Genomic DNA, 13351 nt, shown 5'->3' on the forward strand with positions numbered 1-13351 from the left:
CTGTTGTATAAACTGGGATTTTTAACAGAAGGACATTATTAGGAAAATGTCTAAATGTTAGGTGTGAGGTGAGAAGAAGTACAACACATCATGATTGTATTGGTTAAATGCCCACACATGCTTGGTCAAAAAAAAGATATTTCCCTATTCTGATGTTTGATTATAACATTAAGCTCTTGATTTGAGCCTACAAGGTCTTATGCATTGTAATGCTGCCTTGTTATTGTCTGATTACATATTTGAAAGAGTGATCATATTTACAGGGATTCCTAATAAGATGTTTGGTGAGAGTTGTATGGTGCATTACAGTGAGATGTATGGTGCATTACAGTGCACAGAGGTGGTCAGAGGTCTCAAATTTTGTTACTGGTGTATAGAGTGGTGAACTTTTGACCTGGTCCATCCCATTCTGACCAATATCATTATAATAATGAGGTCAGTACATGTTTTACAGCTTTAAATGGTCAGAGAATTATCAGTCCTCTATTACTATTCTATAGATATCATAAACATGTTTACATTGATCATTTTTTGCACTGCTAGTATTGGACAGTAAGGTCAACCATTGTTTATTTTGACATCTTTTCAAACTTTTTTCATGCTACATGACAGGACAGCTGAACGCTCGGGTGAAAGTGATAACTGCTTTCTTTTGTAAGAGCCACTGCTGCTAAACAGCTGTTGAACGCCGAATGACGTCCTATTTCCCCCCCTGACCTGTTTATGAACCATATGGCTTGCCATAATTAGTGAAGGCGCGGAGAGCTGTGCTGTGCCCTACTTTCTTAGTCGAGCGATGCTGCGCTGAGAGGGTGAGTAGGAATCTCCCAGAATGCCCCGTGGAGGCAGCGGTTAGGGATGGATGCTGCCTCCGTGCCGCTGTTAGCCGGTTAGCATCGCTGCAGCGCGCGCTGACGTTTCCAGGTTTCAGACAGGCGCTCGAGGAGGCGAGCGTGTGGAGAGGAGAGCGCGCGCGACCGCAGAAGCGCGACTTTAAACCGGTCAGCGACGGTAAACCGTAAGACCTCCGCTTGGACCGGACAGAGAGGTAGGGGGTCCACCGCCGGACGGAGCATGGACCCCCTGACCGCTGAAACGTGTACGCAGGATGAGCGAAGCGAGACCTTTGGCGGTCGCCTCGGAGCTAGCGGCGGGGAAGCGGGCGAGCAGCAGACGGACTGCGAGAGGGACGAGGCGACCGCGGGCGGCTTCACGGACAGAGAGGAGCCACTGGAGGAAAAAATGAAAGGTCTGGCTTTCAGGAAACAGACTTCATACAGGTGCGTGTTTAATATGATACAAGTTAGAATAGAGAGAGAGAGAGAGAGAGCAGGCGAATTATCCCAGGCGCAGACCGCAACATACAACAAACAAACGCGCGCGCGCTGGTGGACAGAGGGCACGTGAATGCGTCTGGACCAGTAATAAATAATAAATAAATGAAGCTATAATAAGAGAAAACGTGTAGGCTTTAATGCACATTTACACCCGGCATGAATGTTGCTTTTATTGCAGCGCTTTATCGCGTCGTGTACAAACAGACGTGTTTTCTGAATATTGATTTAACCCTCTCTCTCTCTCTCTCTCTCTCTCTCTCTCTGTCTCTCATTGAGTGTGTGTGTGTGTGTGTGTGTGTGTGCGCGCGCATGTGTGTGTGTGTATTTCCTTTTTGACCTCAGCTTTTTATTGGGCTGTTGAAAGGGATCACATTGAGTCAGGCATTAGGAAAACAACAACAGGCGAGCTTCAGCTCTTGTCCTCTGCTGTGTAAATACAGTGTAATAGATATTATTATTAGGAAATGGCAGTAGAATATGATCTATATTAATTAACAGTATATATGTATTCAACCATCACATCACTATAGTTGAAGCCATTTAACTAAAGCCATGATGCACAGTATGTATCATAAAATTTATGTTTGCTACCTAAAACTGCCAAGGAACATAAAAATGTTTGAAAACCACAGCATCCAGGAAATTTTGATTTAACATCCACATAAATAAATAATTTATACAGAAAAAGAGAAAAGAGTATTGATATCATACTGGCTCTATCCACTTTGCATATACATACACACAGAAATGGGAGTGTCTTCTTCACAATGTACATGTGTATCACAAAGAAAGTAACATTCATACTTTATCCAACTCAGCCCCTACTGATTGATATGGATAGGATCTTTAGCACTTGTTTGTTTGGTCAGCTTGTGAAAAAAACACATGATCATCCATACGTCAAATACCAATCAAGACAAGTCGAAAAGATTTATTGTCATTTTAATCACATATAGCAGGTGTAGTACACAGTGACATGAAACAACGTTTCTCCAGGACCCTGGTGTTACATAGACAACATACAACATATACCTATAGAACAGAAACAACAACACAGAGCTAAGGACAGAAATCTTATCCAACTACATAAAGTGCAACGTGTGCAAACAGTGCAAGACAAGACAGTGAAGAAAGAGAAAATACCAAAAAACAACAAAAGACAGTACAGGACACATAGCACTGAAAAAATGTGTATATGTCTGTAAACATATATATATATATATATATATATATATATATATATTCATATTTCAGCTTGATTTCAGCTTGATTTCAGCTATGGAGGAAGACTCCATCAAGCCAATCCATCTTGTAGGAGATGCTCCAGGAAGCATGAGGTGAAATCTCATCAGATTATCTTGAAAAATTGACAGCTAGTTTGCCCAGGCTGTAATTGCTGCAAAAGGTGTTTTTTTGATGAAGGCAAAGTTTGAAGAAAACATTCATCATTTCCATCAGAATCATTATTTCTAACTCTGACATGTTAGCATGTCCTATTCTTTTGCTATATTTTCTATGCAGACTAATTTCGTATGTGTTTCCTTGGAAAACAATAAAATTTTCGAGTGATCCCAAATTTTTGAGCGGTGACAGTACGAAGTGCGCAAAAATAGCAGTAGCAGTTAAAATTAGTGCAAATATAAAATGTAAACAGTGTGTGTGAAGTTACAGATGTATGTGTTGAATCTCACACAGTTGACACAAAACAGTTAACATATAAAGGAATGTAGGTTAAACTGGTGCTTGGAATTCAGTAACTTACCTAAAACTCCTGGCAGCGTCCTTCAAATGTCATCTATGTGTTATTGTTCGAAATCTTTCCAGAAGTGTCCATGCTTTGTCTGCAGCAAATATCCCTGACATGACAGATTTGGATGGGACTATAATCCTAAATATATCCTAGTTATAATTGTAATTATATTACACAACCTCTCCATGTAAACCTTATCCAGTCAGATTAGATAGTAAAATCTATATTCCACTGATATGTTTGTATTCTGTGGAATATAACGTAGTAAGTAGTTATAGATGTTATAAAACGGTATAATGTATGTAGAGGTTACTCTGGTGGTTTAGTATGTGTTTAGTATTATATGCTACAGTCTTATTGACCGTGTTCTCATTAGTGTAGTGTGTTATCTCTGTTAGAACCTTGGAGGTCTTTAACTGATGTCTTGTTTTGACATACTGAAGGACAGTCTGGCTCCACAGAACAATTTACAATCCAGGAAGAAAATTTTGCTTCAGATTTGTCAATAAAAAACGTTTAATGTCTTTGGAGGGTAAGACTGATTCTGGGCTCTGGTGTGGGCAGTCTGCTGCAGAAAGGGTTTAAAGCATGTGTTCATGTGGATTGAATCGATTTGGTTCACTGAATTTCAGTCCATCAGAAGGATTGAAGACTTTACAGCATATTGACAAGCATACTGTACCTCCACCTACACTATGCTTTTTATTCGTATTTATCACTGCAAGCTATAGTTTCAATCGTTTTCACTCTCGCTTCAGTTGCACACACCAGTCCATCTGTCCAGAACAAGTCTAGAGGACATGCAGAAATCCAGTCGCTCTCAGAGTCAGCTGGCTAATCCCTAAATTCCATTTGAGTGATATTCAAGGCCTTTTTCCACGGCACAATTTAGCAGATTCCCTGGCACCATTAAAACCGGAACTGTGCTTTTTTCCTATTGGCCACAGTCCAAAAAGTTTGGACTGATGAGACCAGTAGATTGGACAGTCCAAAAAGATTGGACTGATGAGACTGATGAGACCTGATGATACTGAAGATTGGACCTGAAGATTTTTTAAACATATGGTTTTTGGTATATTCTTTAAATTGGGTCCTACTAGACCTAATGGTTAATGGATGGTGATTGAGGATCCTTGTTTGGTGCTCAGTGATGATGCATACATATGGGTTTTTAAAACAAGACAGCATTTTTTGTTGCCTGAAAATAAATCACACTGGCCACAGAACTGTTGTTCAGCAGAAAATGAATCAGATTTTTTTCTTGTTGGATCTTGTAAACACTACAACATGTCATGTGACATCATCGAGCGCTGTAATATAAGTGGTGTCATTTCTACAGCCATCGGTATTATGGTCTTTGTTAGTAGATGAACTAGACCTAAACATTAAGGTCCTATTAGAGTATTGTTTTATGACGAGCGTTCTCTATGAAGTTCAGGATTCATGTTGGAGTTTGCTTGATTTTCTTCTGATCCTTTAGTTACTTTCAGTTGATCAGTGACCAGACTTACTAGAATTTATAATCAAAGCTCCTTTTGAAAGAAACTAGTAAGAGGAAGTTTGCTGTGCTTAATCAAGCTTGACTCCACTGAACAAAAGCAGTGCAGAAGAGTAGCAGGAGAGTACTAGCAGTGGTTTTACTGTTAGCTGCTTTAATAAACAGGCACTAATAGACTTTTGCCGAAGAGCAAACATCTATTCTTGTCTATACATAGAGACCCCTTGCCTTTAAGCCCTCCTCCCCCTTTTGTTAACAACTGTCATAAAGAGTAGCAGCCGTCAGCCTGTCGTCTCCAGCACTTGACCAGATCAGCCTTGCGTTCTTTACCGCAGTCTTGTTCGATTGCAAATGATAAAAGCCATCTTCACCTCTTGATTTTCAATTCAGATAAGATGCCAGATGCAAAAATCACAAGCAAACTCTGTGCAAGAAAGAAGACAACGCCAGCACGGCTTTATACATGCTACATCTCAGATTACTTCTCATCGTTCATTTTAGTAAACCTAGCCTAAGCTTGAGGAGAGCACAGGACACCTTGAACACAGAAGACACAGAGAGACATTTTTCTTTTTTTTTTTTGCAGCCTTCAAAGAGAGCCGTTAACTTGATTTTTATGATTTTGGGATTAAAGAAGTCCTTGTGGATGAACTCTTAGCAGTCAGAGGAGGATGTGAGGAAAGTCTAGAGCAGAAACCTGGAGGTTTGGCTGCATATGCATCATTAAGTAGACTGCGGTCCTGTCTGTAGATTTTGACACCTTCTGTACATTTTCTCTCAAGCTAACAGGTCATTAAACATGGATTAGTCTTTACTGTATTTGTGTGCAGCTATAAAAGGTGTTAGCAGAGGTAACTTCTTTGTGGAGTAGCGTTCAGTGTCGGCTCAATCCCTCATAAACATTTCAACTGACTTCAAGGCATGAATAATTCACAGGCCTTAGAACTCTTTCTGATCAATTTTAAGTATGAAGCAAAGCAGTGTGTCTAAAAGCAGACCACATTACATGTTTAATGTTGTTGCTCCTTTTCTTAAATAGTTAAATAGCTACTGCACTTGAGAACAAGTTGAAAGTTTGAGGTAGTGTTTCTCGACTTTCAGTCGGAAGACCCGCTGCCCTACAACAGCTCCGAAGGTACTAACTTTCAAAACATGTGAACCAACTCATAAGTTTTACATTTATGGCACTGGGCAGAAGCGACTTACATTTATACAACTGAGCAATTGAGTGTTAAGGGCCTTGCTTAGGGGCCCAGCAGTGGCAGTTTGGTGGTCCTTGGATTCGAACCTTCTGATCGGCAGCCAAACGGTTGACTGGCCACACCTTTAAAGAGCCAAAAAACAAAAGTAAGTAAATGGTCGTCTTTATTTGTCACATATACATTGCTGCACAGTGAAATTTTTTCGTCACAAATCCCATCCTTGGAGGGTCAGAGTGCAGGGTCAGCCATGATGCAGAGCCCTTGGCGCGGGGGGGCTGGGGGCCCAATGGTGGCAGCTTGGCAGTGCTGGAGCTTGAACCTTCAATCGTCTGATCAACAACCCAGAGCCTTACCCACTTGAGCAACCACCGGATGAAATTCCAGCCAAATTCATGAAAATTATTATAAAAAATAATGTTAAAGATAATTTTCCATTATTATTAAAAAACATACAAAATTGTGGTTCGTCTTAGACTTGAGTGACGAACAGTGACATTCACTCGTCTGGGGGTGGGGCTTATTTTATTTACACGTTGTCGAAATCTTTGAGCTTGGACACAAACATCAAATTCTACAGCAGTGAGATTTTACTGAGCATCAGGCTTTGTGGGTGTATAGTTTTAGGTCAGCTAGTGGTGGCAGGTTTCTTAGAAGGCTATAAATATGAAAAACTAGGAAAATGGATTTAAAATAATGTTTTTCTTCTACTGGCATAACTTGTAAATCATTCATTCACTGAGTATGGATTATTTGGGTACTTTTGCTTTATAAATGAGACAATGTACTGTGTAGATTATTATAAATATACACTGATCAGGCATAACATTATGACCTAATATTGGTGTTGGTCCTGTCAAAACAGCAACACCTTTCTATCAGAACCAGCATTAACTTCTTCAGCAATTTGAGCAACAGTAGCTCATCTGTTGGATCGGATCACACGGGCCAGCCTTCACTCCCCACCTGCATCAATGATCCTTGGCCGCCCATGACCCTGTCTCCAGTTCACCACTGGTCCTTCCTTGGACCACTTTTGATAGATACTGACCACTGCAGACCGGGAACACCCCACAAGAGCTGCGGTTTTGGAGATGCTCTGATCCAGTCGTCTAGTCATCACAATTTGGTCATTGTCAAACTCGCTCAAATCCTTACACTTGCCCATTTTTCCTGCTTCTAACACATCAACTTTGAGGACAAAATGTTCACTTGCTGTCTAATATATCCCACCCACTAACAGGTGCCATGATGAGGAGATAATCAGTGTTATTCACTTCACCTCTCAGTGCTCATAATATTATGCCTGATCAGTGTATATATAAGTAGTTAAGGTGTTGATTGAAAGGTTGTGAGATTAAATCAGCCACCACTGCTGGGTTAAGCAAGGCCCTCAGTTGCTCAGGTGTATAAATGAGATAAATGTAAGTTGCTCTGGATAACGGCGCCTGCCAAATGCTGTAAATGTAAATGAAACCACTCTATAAAGTCAAAGTTTGAACACAGGGGTATGCCAACAGGAACAAAGACTGCTGGAGAAGATCGTTAAGTAGTACTTGCCTCTCTCAACAACTTCACTTCTGCATAATAAAAGAAATTCTTGCTTAAGTGATCACTCATGCAGCGTTTAGGATTAAGTGTATGTGTTTACTTGTAGAGAGAATTTAATATCCCCTAAATGTCACCTTGTATTGAGTCGGGAAGCTTTTCCTCATACGAGGCAGCACGTGTGAGGAGACATTGCATCCTGACGGCTGGTCCTCCACAGCACACTGCAGCATGGGAAAGTGGGTTTAATAATTTATTACTTACAAGTGTTGTCTCTTATCGGTCCAAGTTTAATGAGGCCCCCAGTGCATTTAACCATCTCTCAAATCGACCACAGTGCTCATGTTTGGCGCTGGCTTTTCTGCTATTTGCCTGCAGAAATGTGGAGCTCCTTCCTGTGGGTGCAGTGCCCAGTTTAGCGGCCACTCCACTTGGATTTGGTTGGCAATCTTATTTTTTTGAATGTTTGCTCCCTGAGGCTTGGTGGTGTTATTTTAGTACTGGCATGAATAAAGTGTGAATAGCAGACAGTAACTATGTTTTTAAGTGTATATTTGCTCATGTTGTGAGTACAATAAGTGAGATAACAAGGAGGAAGTGTTAATCATGTGCTACTTCTTATCACATATACTTCTTGTGCTCTATAACTATATCACACACACACACACACACACACACACAAACACACACATACACATCTTTTAAGTCGCTTTATTTTAAGCCCCCACAGTATAACTGAACCCAAAATAGTCCTCACTACATGACATGCTTCTGTGTTATAGCGTATGTATTACACTCTGTGTTCAAGAACCAACTCCAGTAGAATGTTGGAAATGACTTACATGCCTACTTATAAGGTTATAATAATTTTAGGACATAATTTTAAAAGATATGAAAAATATGCAAATATTAAGCCATAAAGACCAAATGTGCCTATAAACAGCTCGTCAGGTCAAGGCAAGGGATAAATCTAGGTGTATCATTAATTATTTGTATTAATCATTTTTTATTATTAATTCTCTCTATCCTTTCTCTCTGTTACTTTTCTCTCTGTATTTCTTTCCTTCTTTCGCTCACGTTTATAAATTTTATGAGGAGGATCCCTTTTGACATTGGCATGTGGGTGTCTGTTCATTTTCTTCTTGCTGATGGAGGAAGGGCCAGTACAGCACCTTCTGATGACACACACACACACACACACACACACACACACACACACACACACACAAACATATTATCTATCTATCTATCTATCTATCTATCTATCTATCTATCTATCTATCTATCTATCTATCTATCTATCTATCTATCTATCTATAAGGATGTTATTTAAATAGCTATAAATTGAGCTGATGAGCATCTTTAAAAACCAGCACAGCTCCATCTCTTTTTTTTCCTGTTTTTTAATTTTCAAATTTTATTTTTTTAATTTTTCTTTTAATTGTTTGCACTGGGACTTTGCGAGGCACTCTGATGAGACACATTAAAAAGGATTGGCTCCTTCCTTATTAGGCTTATGGCTCTAAGAGGGTTTAGACTTGCTCCCTTCCTCAGCAGTCCTGCTTTAATCTCCGAGGTCTCGGCTCTTCTCCAGGCAACGATCCATCATTTGTGTGCCTTCCCTGCTGGCATGACTGACTACCAGCAACGCTCTCCCAGTCTCACTCTCTATACATTTATCCACGTGTTTGTGTGCCTTTCTCTCCCCGTGTCCTCTCTCTCTCCCTCTGTTTGCCTAGGCAAATTCATCTTGGCTCGAATGCAGGAACTCAAATCCTGCACCTGGTGTTCTGGCAGCAGAGCACCTGCAGACAGCAGCCCTACTGGAGGTGAAAGCCACTCAATCCCATTTCTCTCTCCCTCACTTCTTCCATGCCTCCCCTCTCTCCATGTGCCGCTCACGTATCCCGCAGTTCTGGGACAGCAGCTCTGCTCCGCATCACTTAGCGCTTTAACAGTGCTGTGAAATGTCACACGGGATGGAAAGCACTTGTTTACGTTGTTGTTATTGTGCTCTGACTATGCGGCGGCAGTGTCTGGCCTCGCATTATCCTCCTGCTCCATAAACGTGCTGCATTTTGAAAATGAGAGCCAGGTTTTTTTCCCCCCTCAGCAGCAGATGGCCTCTGGATTGTGTTAAAGTGCCGTGTTCATCTAAGGCACGCAGGGAAGGTGTCAGAGGCAAAATGGTGGCTGATTTTGTTGGATGTAATTCTGGATACCCGCACTATTAATCTCAGTGCAAAATGAAATCTCAAAGAGAGAGGAAATGGAGACCGAACAAAAGGGTGAGATATTTGCTTGCTGACATAAAAATGATTATAATATAATATTTTTTCATAACCGGCACCCACTCACTTATTTTACATTTCTCTGCTCATATATGTCAGTTGCGAGGTTGAAACCACTCTAAAAATAACTGCTAACCAGGCTTGAGATCACGCTCGAAAAATAGATTTTACATAGTATTTTATCTTTAACATTCCGATACTCATTGGTAGAGAATTTGTCTAAATATCTTTCTTGTGCACCTCTGTAGTACCTCTATTTTATGATGAAGTGAAGTCGCTTTTGTTAAATATTAGTTTTTAACTGTTGCTGGTGTCACAGTTTCCTTTTCTGGGTTGCTGTTAGTGACCTTAAAACCTGATACTAATGCAGTTTAAGTAGTTCAAGTGTGGTTACAACGGACAGAGTTTCACTCGGCTAGCTCACTGCCAGCCTGCCTTCGCAGTTTTTCATTTCGATATCAAAAGAAGTCACCAAAATTGAACACTTAAATTCAGGTTAACAGTTTGGAAATGAAGTAATTACCAAGGGAAGTAAATACCTACCTGTTACTGTAACTCTGGGGCAATTAGACTCTTTGCAGCTAATGTCCCCTTTGAGTCTTAAAATAATTTCCAGATTGCAGATTTATTTAATGAGTACATTCCAAATAAAAGTTCATTATTTACCGGATATTATTTGAGCTTTTTACACGTGCACTTTTCACAGACAAAATATTAGGTCAAAGTTGACCTTTTTTGTAGCCTGTTTCTGTGATATATTAATATATCAGTTAACACAAGCCATTATAGTACTGTATTGTATTATACTATTATATTACTGTGTTATTATTATAAAGCCATTGTAGTATCATATTGGTTATGCATCATAATAATGCATAAGGCTTTAGTAATGTATAAGGCTATATTTCATATCTTTTCATAGGAAAGCTATGGTCCTAATTCAGTTATCATATACTAACCCTAGTGCATGATGGTACACAGTACAATATCATAAACGATATCCGAGCATTCATTAAAGATTTACATATTCACAAATCCCAAGTACTCAGTTTTGAACTTATGAACTGATGAGCAGGTTGTGGCGATGAACTGTGGAATTGTGGGACTGGACGTCACAGCCGCAGTGTTGTATGACTGTTGTATTCTTTTCCCCCATGCATAAAGCCATCAGTCACTGCACACGCCCTCATACAAACCTCAGCCAGGTGTCCTGCTGTGCACACAAAGACACTTGGACACACACACACACCTACACCCTGAACCCAGTATAACTATTAATGAAAGGTTCTCGTTAGTAGATGGCATGACAGAGAACCCGGGTTTTATTCATGATTTGAGCGTCGAAGCCAGAGTGCGGCGTAATTTAACTGATTGCTAGAAGAACAGCAGGTAATCTGACCTGCTGAAAAGGAAGTGTGGCTTCATGCCTATTCATCCAATTGTAAAAGGCTCGATCATGTCGTCACGTTTATACATTGGAAAGTCTAGACAGTCTAGACAGCCTTGTGAAAGTTTCTCTCTCATTTCCACTCAAGACAGCTCTGAAAGAAATATATGATTTCTGCCTCGGAGTTTGCGCAACAATTGAAAAGCCTGCTAGTTGAATAGTGAAGCTGGAGAGCTCAGTAGGGATGAGGTTTCTGTAGACAAGAGTAATCTGACTGAGCACACAGCTTCTGTGTGTGTTTCCACTGGTACACATCATCCCACTGTCATTCTCTCTCAGCACTAATTATAGCACGTCCCTTATGCTCTCCAGCTGTGGTCTGTGGTCTGGGAGTTGGAGCAAACGTGCCTGTGTGTGTGTGTGTGTCTGTGTGGGTGAGTGGGTGGTATTCATGGGCTTAGCTTGCTCGACTGATAGCACAGGGTTATGGTAGCCTCATTTAATAAATGATTAATTCATTTAGGCAGCCAGGACCTCAGGTGGAAAAGCCGTATTAGGAGACTGTCACGTCGCTCTCCAAGGGCCAGAGAAGGCCTCAGGAGCAATAGAAATGGAAGCTCCATGGTGCAGGGATGTGATCCATACTGCCAGGGTATTCACAGCCCTGTCAGCACTTAGGCAACACAAACACCTCAAACATTATGACAGCAAATCAATACTGGAAAGCATTGTTTTTTGTTTTTTTTCAGGCACCATCAGCACTTCAATTCAACCTTTAAATTTATAGTTTTTTTTAATAAAATGGCCAGGGTTTCTGTTGGGTTCTTACTTTTCTTACTCATACAGGTAAATGGATGGGCGACAGTAAATTTCCTTCAAGGTTGAATGAGTGTGTGAGTGTGTGTGGTGCCCTTAGGCTCTGGATTCAGAAGAAAGTGTTTACTTAAGATTAACGACTACCGGCCATGTGACGTTTTTGCTCCAAGCTGAAATCTTGGTCATTTCTTGGACCCTTATTAGCTGTGCAAATATTTAAGAGAAATATTTTCTACTAAGGCCGAAGTGAACTTAGTTTAGGAAAATGAACACACGTTTTAATATTTTATCATTTTAAAAATATTTCAAAGGGCTACTTAATATTTTAACATTTTATCATGTAACTTTAATATGGACTGAAGAATGATAATGCATTTTTTTTTTACTGAATTAATCATTTTCCCCCAGTGACTGAACCAAGATGTGATGTCTTCTGATCATAAGAGTTACACATGGGTTCTTAGTTATAAACTGTGTGATCTCCTCTCATCTACTGATGAAGTTTTAGATTTAAACTCTGCTTTCTTAAACCATTCATAATACACCTAGACCCAAGGTATTGTCATCTAATAAAAGGGGAGACCTTCACAGTAGATCTTTAAACAGTTCAGGGCTTGATGTTAAGCTCTGTCATGATGTTCTTTGGACAAGATAATGTGTCATGCACTTGTCCTAGTAAAAATGTAACATGCCCAAATAGTGGTATAACATATTCCCCAATTTTTTTAAAACAGGTCCTTCTCCATGTTTTGCACTCATTGAATTCCACCTGGCACTTCGGTGCATTAAATGTTTATGGCCTGTGTGCAGCTATAGTGCTGGTGGCACTTGCTTTTTTTCATAGGAGAGAAATGAATGATGCCCAAAGGCACTTGGCCCCTTTGACCAATGAATATGTGCTGTAATAGAGAAATATTTTTCAAATTCACAAAATAAAAATATTAACTACTTTTCTATTTGTAGAACAAGTTGCTTTAAATTCATTCTTGCTATGTTAAAAATTAAGAAACACAACATATGCAATAAACTTGATGCTCTGCATCAGACAAGTAAACTTACACTAGTGATGTAGCTATGAAGCTGGAAACATGAGCTCAGAATGTGGCAAACTATGTGAATGTGGCATAAAAACAGGAAGATGGGTTGACCTGGGTGAAAGTAGGACATTACAATCAATGTAGCTAGCTGCTAAGGCTTCGATATTCATGACCTTAGCAACAGTGAATGTCTTTTTTATATCAGTAAGTCAGTTAGTCTAGTTAATCAGTTAGACTTTAGTATTAAACTACATCTCTGTCTTTCTCTCATATTGCACCCGGGCAAAGGCATTCCTCCAGGTGGGGATTCATATCCTCTCCCTTTTATACCGTATTTGAGTTTCATGTTTTTATTAGGCACTTGGTCTGGTTGTGGAGGCTTCAGAAACAATTCCTTTAAGAAAATAAAAATTCTTTAAATAAAAGTGCTATACTGCTATTGCCTGAAGTAAAGTCAAGCTCAAATTCTGATTGGTTAAGCTTGTTGC

The 13351-nt window shown here is 40.0% G+C and overlaps 1 protein-coding gene across 5 annotated transcripts in view; it reads left to right on the forward strand.

Annotated features, from left to right (window-relative positions):
• The first annotated feature begins 818 nt into the window (after nt 1-818).
• dgki (diacylglycerol kinase, iota) overlaps nt 819-13351 on the forward strand; it is a 62860-nt gene continuing 50327 nt past the window's right edge. For all 5 annotated transcript variants that reach the window (XM_058417456.1, XM_058417458.1, XM_058417460.1 and 2 more), the window contains exon 1: nt 819-1280. In XM_058417456.1, coding sequence (XP_058273439.1) covers nt 1075-1280 — 206 coding nt within the window. In that variant the 5' untranslated portion in view covers nt 819-1074. The remainder of the gene's footprint in view (nt 1281-13351) is intronic.

The sequence above is a fragment of the Hemibagrus wyckioides genome, linkage group LG19 (genome assembly GCF_019097595.1).
Source record: "Hemibagrus wyckioides isolate EC202008001 linkage group LG19, SWU_Hwy_1.0, whole genome shotgun sequence".
NCBI lineage: Eukaryota > Metazoa > Chordata > Actinopteri > Siluriformes > Bagridae > Hemibagrus > Hemibagrus wyckioides.